The sequence below is a fragment of the Pseudorasbora parva genome, chromosome 17, assembly GCF_024679245.1.
Source record: "Pseudorasbora parva isolate DD20220531a chromosome 17, ASM2467924v1, whole genome shotgun sequence".
Classification (NCBI taxonomy): domain Eukaryota; kingdom Metazoa; phylum Chordata; class Actinopteri; order Cypriniformes; family Gobionidae; genus Pseudorasbora; species Pseudorasbora parva.
This window is the reverse complement of record NC_090188.1, coordinates 24,223,186-24,236,627: the sequence shown is the minus strand read 5'-3', so window position 1 is coordinate 24,236,627 and position 13,442 is coordinate 24,223,186. Positions and strand designations below refer to the sequence as shown.

The 13,442-nt window shown below is 41.2% G+C and overlaps 1 protein-coding gene across 1 annotated transcript in view; it reads left to right on the top strand.

Moving 5' to 3' along the window:
• Positions 1–8,007: 8,007 nt before the first annotated feature.
• pdss2 (prenyl (decaprenyl) diphosphate synthase, subunit 2) overlaps positions 8,008–13,442 on the top strand; it is a 47,942-nt gene continuing 42,507 nt past the window's right edge. Inside the window, exon 1 of the mRNA XM_067420981.1 lies at positions 8,008–8,568. Coding sequence (XP_067277082.1) covers positions 8,342–8,568 — 227 coding nt within the window. The 5' untranslated portion in view covers positions 8,008–8,341. The remainder of the gene's footprint in view (positions 8,569–13,442) is intronic.

The window sequence follows — 13,442 nt, the reverse complement described above, 5'->3', positions numbered from 1 at the left end:
TTCCAGGATAATGCCAGGCTCTGGGGAAACAGAAACAGACGGGTGATGAGGTTTTAACAGTGATACATGGAAAGTGGGATGAATCCGTTACTGTGGTGGAAGTTGAAGCTTGTATGTGACCGGCGTGATCTGCTGCAGGATGGTGAAGGGGCCAACAAATCTGGGACTTAACTTCCTGCACTGCAGACGCAGTCTGATGTCCCGAGTTAACAGCCAGACCTTCTGCCCAACTTGTAACATGGGGGCCTCTGAGCGGCGAAGGTTGGCTGTCATCCTGAATCTGTGAAGAGCACTTTGAAGTTGGTGGTGTGCAGAGTCCCAGACCCTCTCACTATCCCGGAACCAGTAATCGACAGCAGGGACATCGGATCCACCATGGGAAGGGGCGGTTGATAGCCGAGTATGCACTGAAACGGGGTGGGACCGGTGGCAGGCTGGCAGAGAGTGTTCTGTGCGTACTTGAGCCATCCTAAGAACTGGTTCCAGGAGTCCTGGTGGCCATGACAGAAGGTACTGAGGAACCAATCTCCTGGATATTGCGTTCCGTCTGCCTATTCATTTGGGGATTGTATCCTGATGACAGGCTGATGGTCACACCTAGAAGGGAGAAGAAGGCTTTCCAAACCTTGGAGATGAACTGTGGACCCCTGTCCAATATGATGTCTTCAGGGATGTCATAATATTGGAAGATGTGATTGAACATTAACTCAGCCGTTTCCAGGGCAGTGGGTAGCCCTCATAGAGGGATAAGGTGGCAGGACATGGAGAAACGGTCTACCACTATGAGGACACAGGTACAGTTTTCAGAGACTAGGAGATCCGTGATGAAATCCACTCCTAGGTGTAACCAAGGGCGGTTGGGAATGGGTAGAGGATGGAGTTTTCCAGCAGGTAGGTGGCGTGGACTCTTGGACATGGCACATTCCCTACATCCCTAGACGTACCTTCTGACATCTGATGACATCTGGGGCCACCAGAAGCATTGGCTTAGCAGTGAGAGGGTTTCATTGACCCCGGGGTGACCAGTGCCCAGTGACGTGTGTGAGGAGTGGATGAGAGGAATGTGACGTGGTCTGGTGACGAACTGCAAGTCTGCAGGACAACCCGGTGGAACGTGGGTGGAGCCATTGGCAGAGGGCAGAGTTTCTTCTGACCAGGTGATAGGGGTGACAAATAGTTAAGAAGGGATGATGGGCTCCGTCTCCTCAGGGTTCTCTTCGGGACTATGGATGCGGGAAAGGCCGTCCGCCTTGATGTTCTTGGTGCCAGGTCGATAGGAGATGTTGAAGTGGAACTGTGTGAAGAAGAGTGCCCATCTGGCCTGGCGGGGATTTAGGCGTTTGGCTTCTTGGAGAAAACTCAGGTTCTTGTGGTCGGTGTCGGTGAGAGCTAAGAAGGGATGTTTGGAGCCCTCTAACCAGTGCCTCCGCTCCTCCAATGCCAGCTTGATGGCGAAGAGTTCACGATTTCCGATGTCATAGTTGACCTCCACCGGGTTGAACTTGTGGGAGAAGAAGGCACATGGATGGAGATGACTGGGGTTCCCCTGCTGCTGAGATAGAACTGCTCCCACTCCTGTGGTTGAGGCATCCACCTCCACGACGAAGGGGAGTTCCGGATCGGGATGGACGAGGAGGGGAGCGGCAGTGAATGTGGTTTTCAGGGTCTGGAAAACTTCAGTGGCAGCTGGAGTCCAGGACAGAGACTTGGGTTTGTTATGGAGGAGACTGGTAAGTGGACTGGAGATGGTACTGTACTGGTGGTTGAAACGACGATAGAATTTGGCAAAGCCAAGGAATCTTTGGAGCTCTTTGACTGTGGATGAAGTTGGCCAGGACCGGATGGCTTCCGCCTTCCCCTCGTCCATCTGGATGCTACTGTGGTCGATGTTATACCTGAGGAACTCCACTGATGAGCACTTCTAGGCTTTGAGGTAGCGTTGGAAGCTCCTCAGGCGTTTGAGGACCTCCGCAACATGTTGGCGATGTTTGGCCAGGCTCCGTGAGTAAATCAGGTTATTGTCAATGTATACCAGAACGAACTTGTGGAGATACTCCCGGAGCAACTCATGGATGAAATCCTGGAATACGGAGCCATTGGTGAGTCCGTTGGCGAGTCCATACAGCATGACCAGGTATTCATAGTGGCCGGTCGGTGTGACAAAGGTGGTCTTCCACTCGTCCCCCTCACGTATCCGGATGAGGTTGTACGCGATGCGGAAGTCCAGCTTCGTAAACACAGTGGCACCACGGAGATGTTCCAGGGCAGCTGGGACGAGAGGAAGGGGGTACCTGAATTTGACTGTTGTTGAGTGCCCGATAATCGATGCAAGGCCGCAAGCCTCCGTCCTTCTTAGCCATGAAGAAGAAACTTGAAGCAGCAGGGGAAGTGGATGGTACGGATGTAACCTTGAAGAAGATGTCGCTGAAGGGGGTGTAAACGGAAGGGACATCCACCGAACGTCGCTCTACCAGACTCTCAATGGACGTGGCACAGACAGGAAGATCTTGAGAAGGAGGAGAGGGACGTACCGATGGAGATGGAAAGCCGTCCGGGAAACTGGTCACCCCACTTCAGGACTTTTGCCGTCTTTCAGCAGATGACAGGGCAATGCTGCTCTAACCATGGGTGCCCTAAGATGATGTCAGCGGTGGATTCCTCCAGAACCAGTAGATGTTAGCGCTCCATATGGAGGATTTCAGAGCTTGAATGCCGATTGGGCCCACAGAGCAACTGACCTGCCTCCTACTGAGGGGGTTTTCTGGTTATCGATTGGATCTGGTAGATAGTCGGAGTGGTAGTCGTGCGGAGCTTGAGCTTCATTTTATGAAGGGAAGGAATGATTGCACTCACCATTGGACGGGGAGGACGGACGAGGCATTTGGAGATGTAATGCCCATGGAGACCATAGTACAAACAGAGACCCTGGGTCAGCCGCCTCTGCCGTTCAGCTGCTGTCAGTCGTGAATTTTCCAGTTGCATTGCCACGTGGGCTGGTTCTGAAGGGCTGACATTATCTGGTCGGTGGAGGAAATGAGAGAATGATGGCTGGCCCTGGTGTTCTTCGATACATGACAGCATATGAGTAGCGAAGCGGATGGAGAGTTGAATGAACCGTTCTAGCCCAATGGTATCCTCATATGTAGCGAGATGCAGCCACACTCGAGGATCCAGACTTTGTCGGTAAGTCATTATCAGTGATTGTTCATTCCAGTCACTGGCAGCCGTAAGGGTTTGAAACCGTAGAGCAAATTCATTTACAGACTGAGAACCTTGCTTTAGGTGATAAAGCTGCACACTGATCAACGAATCCCAAGACGGTTTCCCAAAGATCTCCTTGAAATGTGTGATGAAACCAGAGAGGGTCTGGATCACAGGGCTGTCGTTGGACCAGAGAGATTCCGCCCATCGGAGCGCTCTACCAGCTAGCTGTGAAGTGATGAACTTGGTGCGATCATGAGAGTATAAGTGTGGCTGCATCTTCAGGACCAGCGTTTGAAGCAAAACACATTGCAATCCTCCGCCAAACCAGAGTAGGGCGCCGGTCTGGCCATGGGACTGGCGCACTCCGTAGGCGAAGAAGAAGTGGTGTTTTTTCCGGTAGTGCTCACTGGTGAAGGTGCAGGTGCGCTGGTGTGGAGAGCTCACCGAACAGCGTCGACAAAATCTTGGAAAGGATCCGGGGTGCTCATCCTGGTGCTGTGCGGTGTTGGTCCGGTCTTCTGTTACAATCAGAGGTGACACGGAGAACTGGATACAATGGTAAACAGAGTTTATTGAACACAACCAGGATATGAGCAGAAGAGGTGAGCAATGGCAGTTTGAATCCAAGGGGAATGGCACAATGGTAATACTGTACGTCTTGTTGCTGGAGTTCAGGTGACCGTGACACTGAAGCGATGAAGCGATGGAGCGATGGAGACAGAGAGCCAGGAGACAGGATGAAAAAAACACTCGGGAGACAAGGAGAACAGGTAAGTAACTCAGGTGAGTCCGTAGAAGCAAGCAGTAGAATGAGCATGCGCAAACGAGACCGGACAGTGACTAAAGCCTAGTTCAGACTGCACGATTTTCAAACTCGTCGGGTCACTGCTCTTTTCACACTACATGACTATCTGGGGTATCATTCAGTCACTGCTGTGTTCACACTGCACGATGGTTTGACGCCAGAGGAGTTCACACTGCATGACTGAACAAGTGGAAGAATCGCCGACAACGCTCTCTCTCCGGTGCGTAAACTACGTTTCCCAACTACATGTGCGATGTGACAAGTAAACAACGCAAGATCACACGTGCGTCAGACCGGAGTTCTCGTGCGAGACTTGGAATTGTTATTAAAAATGATAAACTGCAAAAAGTTTGCTTCAAATTGTACGTGCGCAGATTTGTGGAGAAAAAGAAAAAAGATTATGGCGACAAGAAATTGTTGGAGAGACAGAGGGAGCCATGATTGTGTTCTGGAAAGACAGTTTCAGGTAAATAAATCATTTTGTAGTGCTGCTGCTGTGGCTGGATGTGCAAATATTTGGCCTTTGTTTTTGTTTGATAGAATTGTAAATATAGCTTTTAAAAATGCTGATATTCTGCTCTATAACTCCTCCCTGAACCTCCTGCTGCCCTGTATCTCACTTTCATTGGCTGTCGGTCATCGCCGATGTAATTTTCAGTCAGAACGCAGTTCACACAGCAGGAGTTTGAATCGCCGACAGGTCCAGATATTTAGCATGCCAAATATCTCACCGGCGTCGGCGATTCTCTCTGATCGCATGCCAGTGTTTTTTTCATCCTGTCTCCTGGCTTTGTGATTGTCACTTGCGTGCACGAGCACCGATTTGCCTATGATCTCGGGCATTTGTCAGCGATTTCACAAAAGCTGTCGGCGACTCAAAATCGGGGCAAAAATCGGGCAGTGTGAACTAGGCTTTATGAGACAATGGCTTGTAAGGCAGCGTTTTGTGAATGAAGGCACCTCACGAAACGATTTCGGACAGACTTCTGAGGCAGTGTATCAGTTTAATGATCTACAGCAAAACAGAGAGAGCTTTGGTGAGAACTAAACACATATTTAATTACTACATTAGTCATTTCTCGCTAGAAATGACATCAGAAGAGAAAAATATTTGTACAAAACATACATTTACACACAAACTGACCAGCAAGCACAACTTTTGGACGCCATATTTTTCCCCCCAGCTCAACTGTCACTGAATGGAAAGCACACAGGATTGTGGGATATCAAAGGCAGCTAAGGATACATGTATGCTGCCTTCAAAAATCGATCCGATGAAGGTATCTCAGGATACAGGAAGTGAAGCTAACATTAGATTCGGACATTGCTTGATGCCTTCCTGCCTTCAAGTGTCCTGCGAAGGTAGCATTTTCCAGGTTTCGGACACAGCCTAGGGTGGAGCCTGGCATGCTTGTAACACTCAGATTCCCAGACCTGAATCCAATTGAGAACATATATATCGGACCATATGAAATCGCCAAGTAGCACCAGAGAATGCACTGATGCCCTGATCCACGTCTAGGAGGATATCCCCTAAACCATCCACCATCTCATCAGGAACATGCCCAGACGTTGTTGTGAGTGCATACAGGCATGTGCAGGGGCCATACACACTAATTTAGTAGTGTATATTACTAATAAAAATATATATACATACATGTATAATGAGTTTTAGTTACTAATATTTATTTTTATTGGTCATTTTTATATTTATTTTTAATCAAATTAATAATATTTTAAAATTGAAAATGTACTTTCTTGTACCTTAAAGAACATTTTGTAATATATTTTGATATTTGAATGTTTAAATAAAATATATTTTCCATTTAAATATACATATATACAGTATATAAGCAGTAATGTTTAGAAATATACAACATTGTTTTTTGGTTATTTTTGCCATGCGTGCTTACAGATTCCTAATCAGTTTCAAAAGACTAAATAAAAGATGCCCTGCAATAGAATCAAATATATATGCAGAATTTTACCATATCACTAATTAATTTGACATATAAGGCATTAGTTTACCAAACTGAACTGGACTAATAAAGATTAATCTTTTAACTTTTTTTTTTAACTTTTAACTGTCTATCTTATAGCATGAAACATTGTATGCAAGGTCACAGTTTAGTTCAATTAATGTAAATTATGGATTTTCTCTTTCCTTTATGGCTGATAAGGCATACTAGGGATTATATGGTTAGTCATATATTTTATTATTTCATTTTCTCATTGTTTCTAATCTACATGACCCTATTAGAATACACTTGCGACCCACTTTTGAGTTATGACCCACCCGATTGAGAAACACCACTCTGTATTGCATGTCGTAGAGTGATTATTCTGGATTTGTGATAATCCCCATATTGACATCATGCCAGTCAAATGAATCCCATGGGATAACAATCAGCTGTATCAACTGATAAAATCCAGAAGGGAATTTCACTTAAGTGCAAGAACATTAATGATGTCAAAAGTTACTTTTTACGCAACCTGGATTGTGTAATTGAAGGACAATGTATTTATTTGGACACTGCAGCCTTTGTTGGGAAATTCACGTTTTTGCTCAATCCTATCACAGATGCTGACACTTTTGTATGGCCACAATGTTACCATAACAAGTTAGTTTTCAGGGTTACTGTGTTTGAAGGAGAAAAGAGTTGACGAAGTAATCTAAACTACATTAAACAGTGTACTCTGGTGGGTTGCACCTTAAAGCCCCAATGAAGTGCCTTAATGCACAGTATTTTTCTATAGCTGTGTCTCATTTCGTAAAATTTCGAAGGCTGCGTCCTCCGGAGGACACATTCTGTGTAGGATGCAGCATACGGAGTGTCCTCAATCAGAATTAAACGAGACGTTTTTTGTAGGACACACAGGCAGGAAGTATCACGTTGCTATGCCAACACGTTCAGCCTCGTTGTGCTCTCACGCCAGTTATGTGAATTAAACTTATTCATAATTTGAAAATTCCTATGAAACGTATTCTGGTCTCTGCCGACTCACTCATATGATCCACTCTGGACTATTGTGTCTCAGGACAGGAGTGGACTGTGTGCTCACTGCAACGGTTCACATGGCTCTAACACAAAACCAGACTTCATTCACCCCATGGAAAACAGATTTACACTGTCTATGTGCCATTCACCATGTAGAAAATAGTAAATGTTTGAAAAAGTGACTGATTTTAGCTGCAGCTTTAGTATCTATTTATTGTGTAGGGGGCGGGATGCTTTAGATTCTAGAGAGCGTTTGATTGCACAGAAGATCTGGTGAGAAGCTCAAGTGCATATGTTATCAAAATCATTGTTTGGGAAGTGAGACTGTAAGTTTTGAATGCTTATATATTCTAAATGTGAATTTTGTCATTGATTTGGAGCACACTAGCTCTTATAGATAACAGTAAGTCTAACATATTCATGCTAAAAGCCAAAAAAATTATATTTTGATTTCATGAGGACTTTAATGTCCAATGTAAAATAAGAAAAACGGATAAAAAACGTGCAAAGATTGCGGTTTCCAACCGATTGGAAAAAATATATATATTTAAGAAATTAACTTTGTTTTGATTTTAGCTGCAGCTTTAGTATCTATTTATTATGTAGGGGACAGGATGCTTCAGATTCTAGAGAGTGTTTGATTGGACAGAAAATCTGGTGAGGAGCTCAAGTGCATATGTCATCAAAATCATTGTTTGGGAAGTGAGACTGTAAGTTTTTAATGCTTATATATTCTTAATGTGAATGTTGTCATTGATTTGGAGCACACTAGATTGCAGTAGGCCTAAGTCTAACATATTCATTCTAAAAGCCAAAATACTTATATTTTGATCTCCTGGGGATTTTAATGTCCAATGTAAAATAAGAAAAACGGATAAAAAAACTTTTGTTTACTTTAGTAAGATAATATAAAAATCGTGGTGTCAAGGTTTTGTTGAAGAGGGTTTTGGTGACGAAGGGGTTAACCGCGCAGTCTTTACGACAGACCGTAAACTGATTCGTAGAAGATGGCGACCCGGTGCAGCTGTCAAAACGTGAGAGTTTAGTTTCGTAGAACCGGACACTCGATAACCAGAACAGACTATCAGTTTGGACAAATGTACTTGTATTAACCAGAAACTATCGCTCGAGCAGAGGAGGACTTCTGTGTTGAAGAAGATGTTTTCTTCCATAAGGAGGTGACATTGGGGAGAACAGACAGAGGCTGCTGACACTCAATGAGTGAAAGACAGTTTCAGATTCCTGATGTGAACCTATCTGAAAGTACCAATGAACATTTATGCCTTTAAATAACTGACCTAACGGTAATAGTTTTTTTTTGGTTGTTTTTAAAATGGCTTGGAGGTCACGGCTGTCATACATTGGACGGAGGCATCTGAGTATTTTCTCCAACCCGTCTGCCTCTAATTGGACTAAAGTGGTGTCCGATGCGGAAAAGATCGTAGGATATCCAACTTCATTCATGAGTTTACGTTGTTTACTTAGTGACGAGCTCAGCAACGTGGCCATGCATGTTAGGAAGCTGGTGGGAACGAAACATCCTCTGCTAAACACCGCCAGGTAAGTTAACGTTACTGTGTTTTTATTTATGACTGTCTTCTGGCCGCCTGCCAGACAATGCTTTAATAACTTTGACACTTTTGTCAACATTTATATGAAACAGAGTTAGTTGTAATGAGTAGCATTCATTACCACGCGCAATAACATTGTCTTGAGCACTTAATCAGCATATCAAAAATATTTCTGAAGGATCATATGTGAAGACTATTTTACTGAAAATGCAGCTTCGCCATCACAAGAATAAACGACACTTTAAAATATATATTTATTTTGTTAAATATATTTATAATTCAAGTAAAAAAAAAATATTACCAAATTCAACAGTAAAGGATATCCACAACTTGGTTATTAATTTTATTCAAATATTGTTTATTCAAACATATTGTTCCAAAAATCTGGGAAAAGGCTGTAATTAGGGAAGGAGGGTACAGGCCTTTATTAACCCCCCGGAGCTGTGGAGCAGTTATTTGAGGGTTAGATGCACTTTTATGGATTTTAATTCACTGCTGTTTATAAAGTTCTGAAGAGCCAGACTTTTTTAAGTATAACTCAGATTTTATTCATCTGAAAGATGTCATACACCTAGGATTGTGTTCTAATGAAACTGATCCTTATTCAAGTTTTGATAAAAAATTATGTATAAAGCTAGAATAAAACAGGGTGTGTTCTTTCTTTTGATATATTGCATGTTCAGTTATTCTGTGGGCCATGACAATTGTGAAAATGACCAAAAACGCTGGTGGCGAGTGGCCAATTTCATGTTTATTTTTACTTAAGAAGACATAACTGACTTTGTTTACATTACTCTTCAAGACAGGCCTTTTGACATTATTTTGTGTGAATATTCGTGCGTTATGAGACGTGGGCGCGCGTTTATATCATTAGGATGCTAATATTGGCCGATTTAAAAAAAATAAATTGAAAACAGCAATAATAAAACAGATCACCTCGAACATTTCTGTAGATTTAACATTACACAAAGTAATACATTACATCAGTTTCTAGAGCGCAGATTAAGGTTTATTAAAATGTAAGTTGACTTTAACAGTCATGTGGATGTGAAGCTATTCATTGTGAAAGGGATGTAGTGAAATAAAAAACTTACCAAAGAAAAAACTTTTACCTATATCTTTTTTACCTATAATTTTTACCTGTATCTTCGGACTGGAGATGCGAATGTACTTCAAATGTCCTGCAATCGAAAAGGGTGCTTATATGCATGCTAAGCAAATACCACAGATCAGACCTGTTGTGCACACCTCTTTTATATGAGGTTTTTAAATGTACCCCTATACCATCTGTACCCGGCCTACCCTACAACAGTAGCAGAGCAATTAATAAACTGTTGACAGAGTAGTAACCTCCTCCACTAACATCAGTTTGGTTTTAGACCTCAACATTCCACAAACAGCATTGTATTTTTGGGAAAAATTTAGGCAGTCGTTTTGGATTAGGGATATACTAGGAAGCAGTGTTCATTGACCTAAAAAAGGTATTTGATACAGTTAACCTTAAAGGGATAGTTCACCCAAAAATTAAAATTTGATGTTTATCTGCTTACCCCCAGGGCATCCAAGATGTAGGTGTGTTTGATCTTCACTAGAACACAAATTAAGATTTTTAACTCCAACCGTTGCTCGTATAATGCATGTCAATGGGGTCTAAATATAATAATATATAAGGTGCATTACATTTAAGTAACGTACAATTGAGTGATTTGCCTTAGATCTAAATCTAAGAGAGAAATGTGTGAAAATTGAGGATGTAAAGTCATTATTTATGAACAACAAAATGGGCATACCTCAAGATTCAGTATTAGACCAGTTGCTTTTTAGTTAGTTTATAAATGATTCTTGCCTTGGATGTCAACTTTACGCTGATTATATGTCTGCCAAAGTTGCCGCTATCTTAAATGCTGAAATGGAATGGAGATCCATGTGGCTCCAGGAGAATCGCCTTACTTTAAAAGAAAGGGGTTTATGCGTTTTTCTAATATGTATCAAAATGAAAGGAAAAAAGGAAGAATTGGGCTGGTAGATAAAGTTTTTAGGTGTTGTTTGAGATTCACAGCCCAAATGTGCTAAATTTGACATAAAAAACTTTCAAATTTTTTAAGGATTAATATAAATTGATTTAAACTTGTTAGACAGTATATTAAAGAAGCTCATCTTTTTATGCATGCAACGACCTTGACCCGTATATCTTACAATCAAACAAATTACTTCGTAATCAAAAACCTTAAAGACACCCCCCCCCCACCCCCCACCCTCGTGGTGGAAATCAAGTTTGTAATGCGGTTTTTAATATGACAAGACAAGAGATAAGATAAGACTAACCATGTGAAAAGTCACATTGATGACTTTGCTGAATATTTGCTGAATATTTGCTGAATATTTGCTTAATATTTTCTCCTTAAAAGTGCATTGAACCGAGAAATCGGCTGTTTTTCAACTACTTGGAACCAATAACATTAATGTGTGGGCGGGCTTTAGCATATCATTAACTGTGCTGTAAAGCAGGGGAGTCTCAAGAGAAGCAGCTTACCCCGGTATATTTTCTGTTGATATGAAGAATCGGGTACATTTAGCAATATAGCGTGTGAATTATGATGCTATGATGAACTATATGCGTACACTGATGTTCTAAGTTGTTCAAAGCGTTTCTGAGGGTGCTGATTTTTAGAAGGCAGCTGTCTAGTTTATGTAGTCAAGCAAATTAATAATTTTAACTACTGTTATGTGTCTGATGTTGTAATGGAATGAAAAATTAACTTTTTTGTCCACCGGCCACTGTTGCTGGTGAATCAAAATCTAACAGCCTCTCAATGTTTTTACCAGCCACTTTCTTGTTTTTAACTAACAATGTGTGACTGTATGTGAAAATTAATACTACAAGCTCTACAATACTTAAGCAGTTTATTTAATCTCAAGTCTCAATGAAATACTGACATTTTCTCTTTCTCTCTTATACACACACAAACCATGAAATGATATACATTTCATTAAATGAGTAGGGCTCTGTGTGCTCTTTTTTTTTTGTTACCTGGATGTGGCATTTAGATGATGCGTGGTCTTTTATGGCTTTCAGTTTTAGGTTTTTAGTCCCAACAATAAAACCTTTAGATTTGGCATCTTCTGAAGCATTTTGATGACATACCGAGCAAAACATTGTCAGTAGGGATGCACCAAAATCAAAATTCTTGGCCGAAACCGAAAAAGAGGAAACCAAGGCTGAAAACCAAAACACCAAAAGAAATTATGGCAATTATTAGTACCATTGCATTTATGGCTAATGCTATGACTGTGTAATTTTACTAAAAATCAAGGCATTGCAAATGCATAAATTAATATTAAAGTTTCAAATAATAAATCAATTACAAATTATGCAAATATTTATTTAACAACAATCCACAGCATAAAATAAAATTCAAACTACAATGTTTAACTTGACCTCACTTGTGTACATTAAATAATAATAATAAAGGTACAGAAATTGAATAAAGTAATCAAATGTCAAATAACTGCATATTTAACTGTTTAAATTAAAGATTAATCCTTATTAAACGTACAAAAGCTATTCAATCAAGAGCAGTGAGTGATGACTTATCTTTTGTTTGACATTAAACAGACAGCAGTAAAGGCTACTGCCCCTTTAAGACCTAATGCAGGGCTATGCTCGTCTTTCTCGACTGTATACAGCTCACTGAAGGCGTATTATATAGACTATGTCTGCTAGGATACTTATCAAGATGGACATGTTATACTATTTGAGTGAGTTTGTCCGTTTAAGCAAAGACTTGAAAGAGAACTCAATATTTATGCGCTGTTAGACAACAAGTGCGTGCTTTTGGATGAGTGCACAGAGACAGATCTTCTCTCAGCGCGCGAGTGATCTTATTCGCGTCTCTTGGAACTACATCCGGGTGACTGGTCATATTCTAACATACGGCCGCACTCGCATGCATTGAAGAAAGATTACAAAGAGGTGAAACAGTATACTATTTTTATTTACCCACCACGGTGGCCGGTAGGTGAAGAGAGTTTACCCGCCACAACTCAAAATCAACTGCATTTGGCTGATGGCTGGTGCTAATTTCCATCCCTGCATAAAACGCATTCCCATTATGATACATCGACTTGTAGATGAGTGCAGGTGGGGCTCATTTGCATATCATGGATCACGCATACTAAATGAAACAAGAGTTTAGAGTTAAATTTAAGCTATTTTAAGGAATGATAAAAAAAATGGAAATATTTTTTGGAAATTGCATTTTGGTGAAAACTAATTGATGGTATCATTGTCATATAAAATAAATGGGAATATGCTTATTTTTATGATCATCTTATATCAAATATAAATCTCATATATAATAGATTTTCAAATGTTTGCACAATAAGGCACCACTGGTTCCATGCAAACTGGTAAAGAGACAGGATGATAATAGTAGAACCACCAGGAGTACAGCAGTGCAAATATGATTGACAACCGCATGACCAAACAAGGATAAAATAAACTTTTTCTATAAAGGGCTCCCAACTCTGGAACATGTTGCTAGCTGTAATTAATTAACTGAAAATTAACTGAAATTAATTTTATTTATGCATTTATACACTCACCTAAAGGATTATTAGGAACACCATACTAATACTGTGTTTGACCCCCTTCTCCTTCAGAACTGCCTTAATTCTACGTGGCATTGATTCAACAAGGTGCTTTCTAAAGCATTCTTTAGAAATGTTGGCCTATATTGATAGGATAGCATCTTGCAGTTGATGGAGATTTGTGGGATGCACATCCAGGGCACGAAGCTCCCGTTCCACCACATCCCAAAGATGCTCTATTGGGTTGAGATCTGGTGACTGTGGGATAGGCTT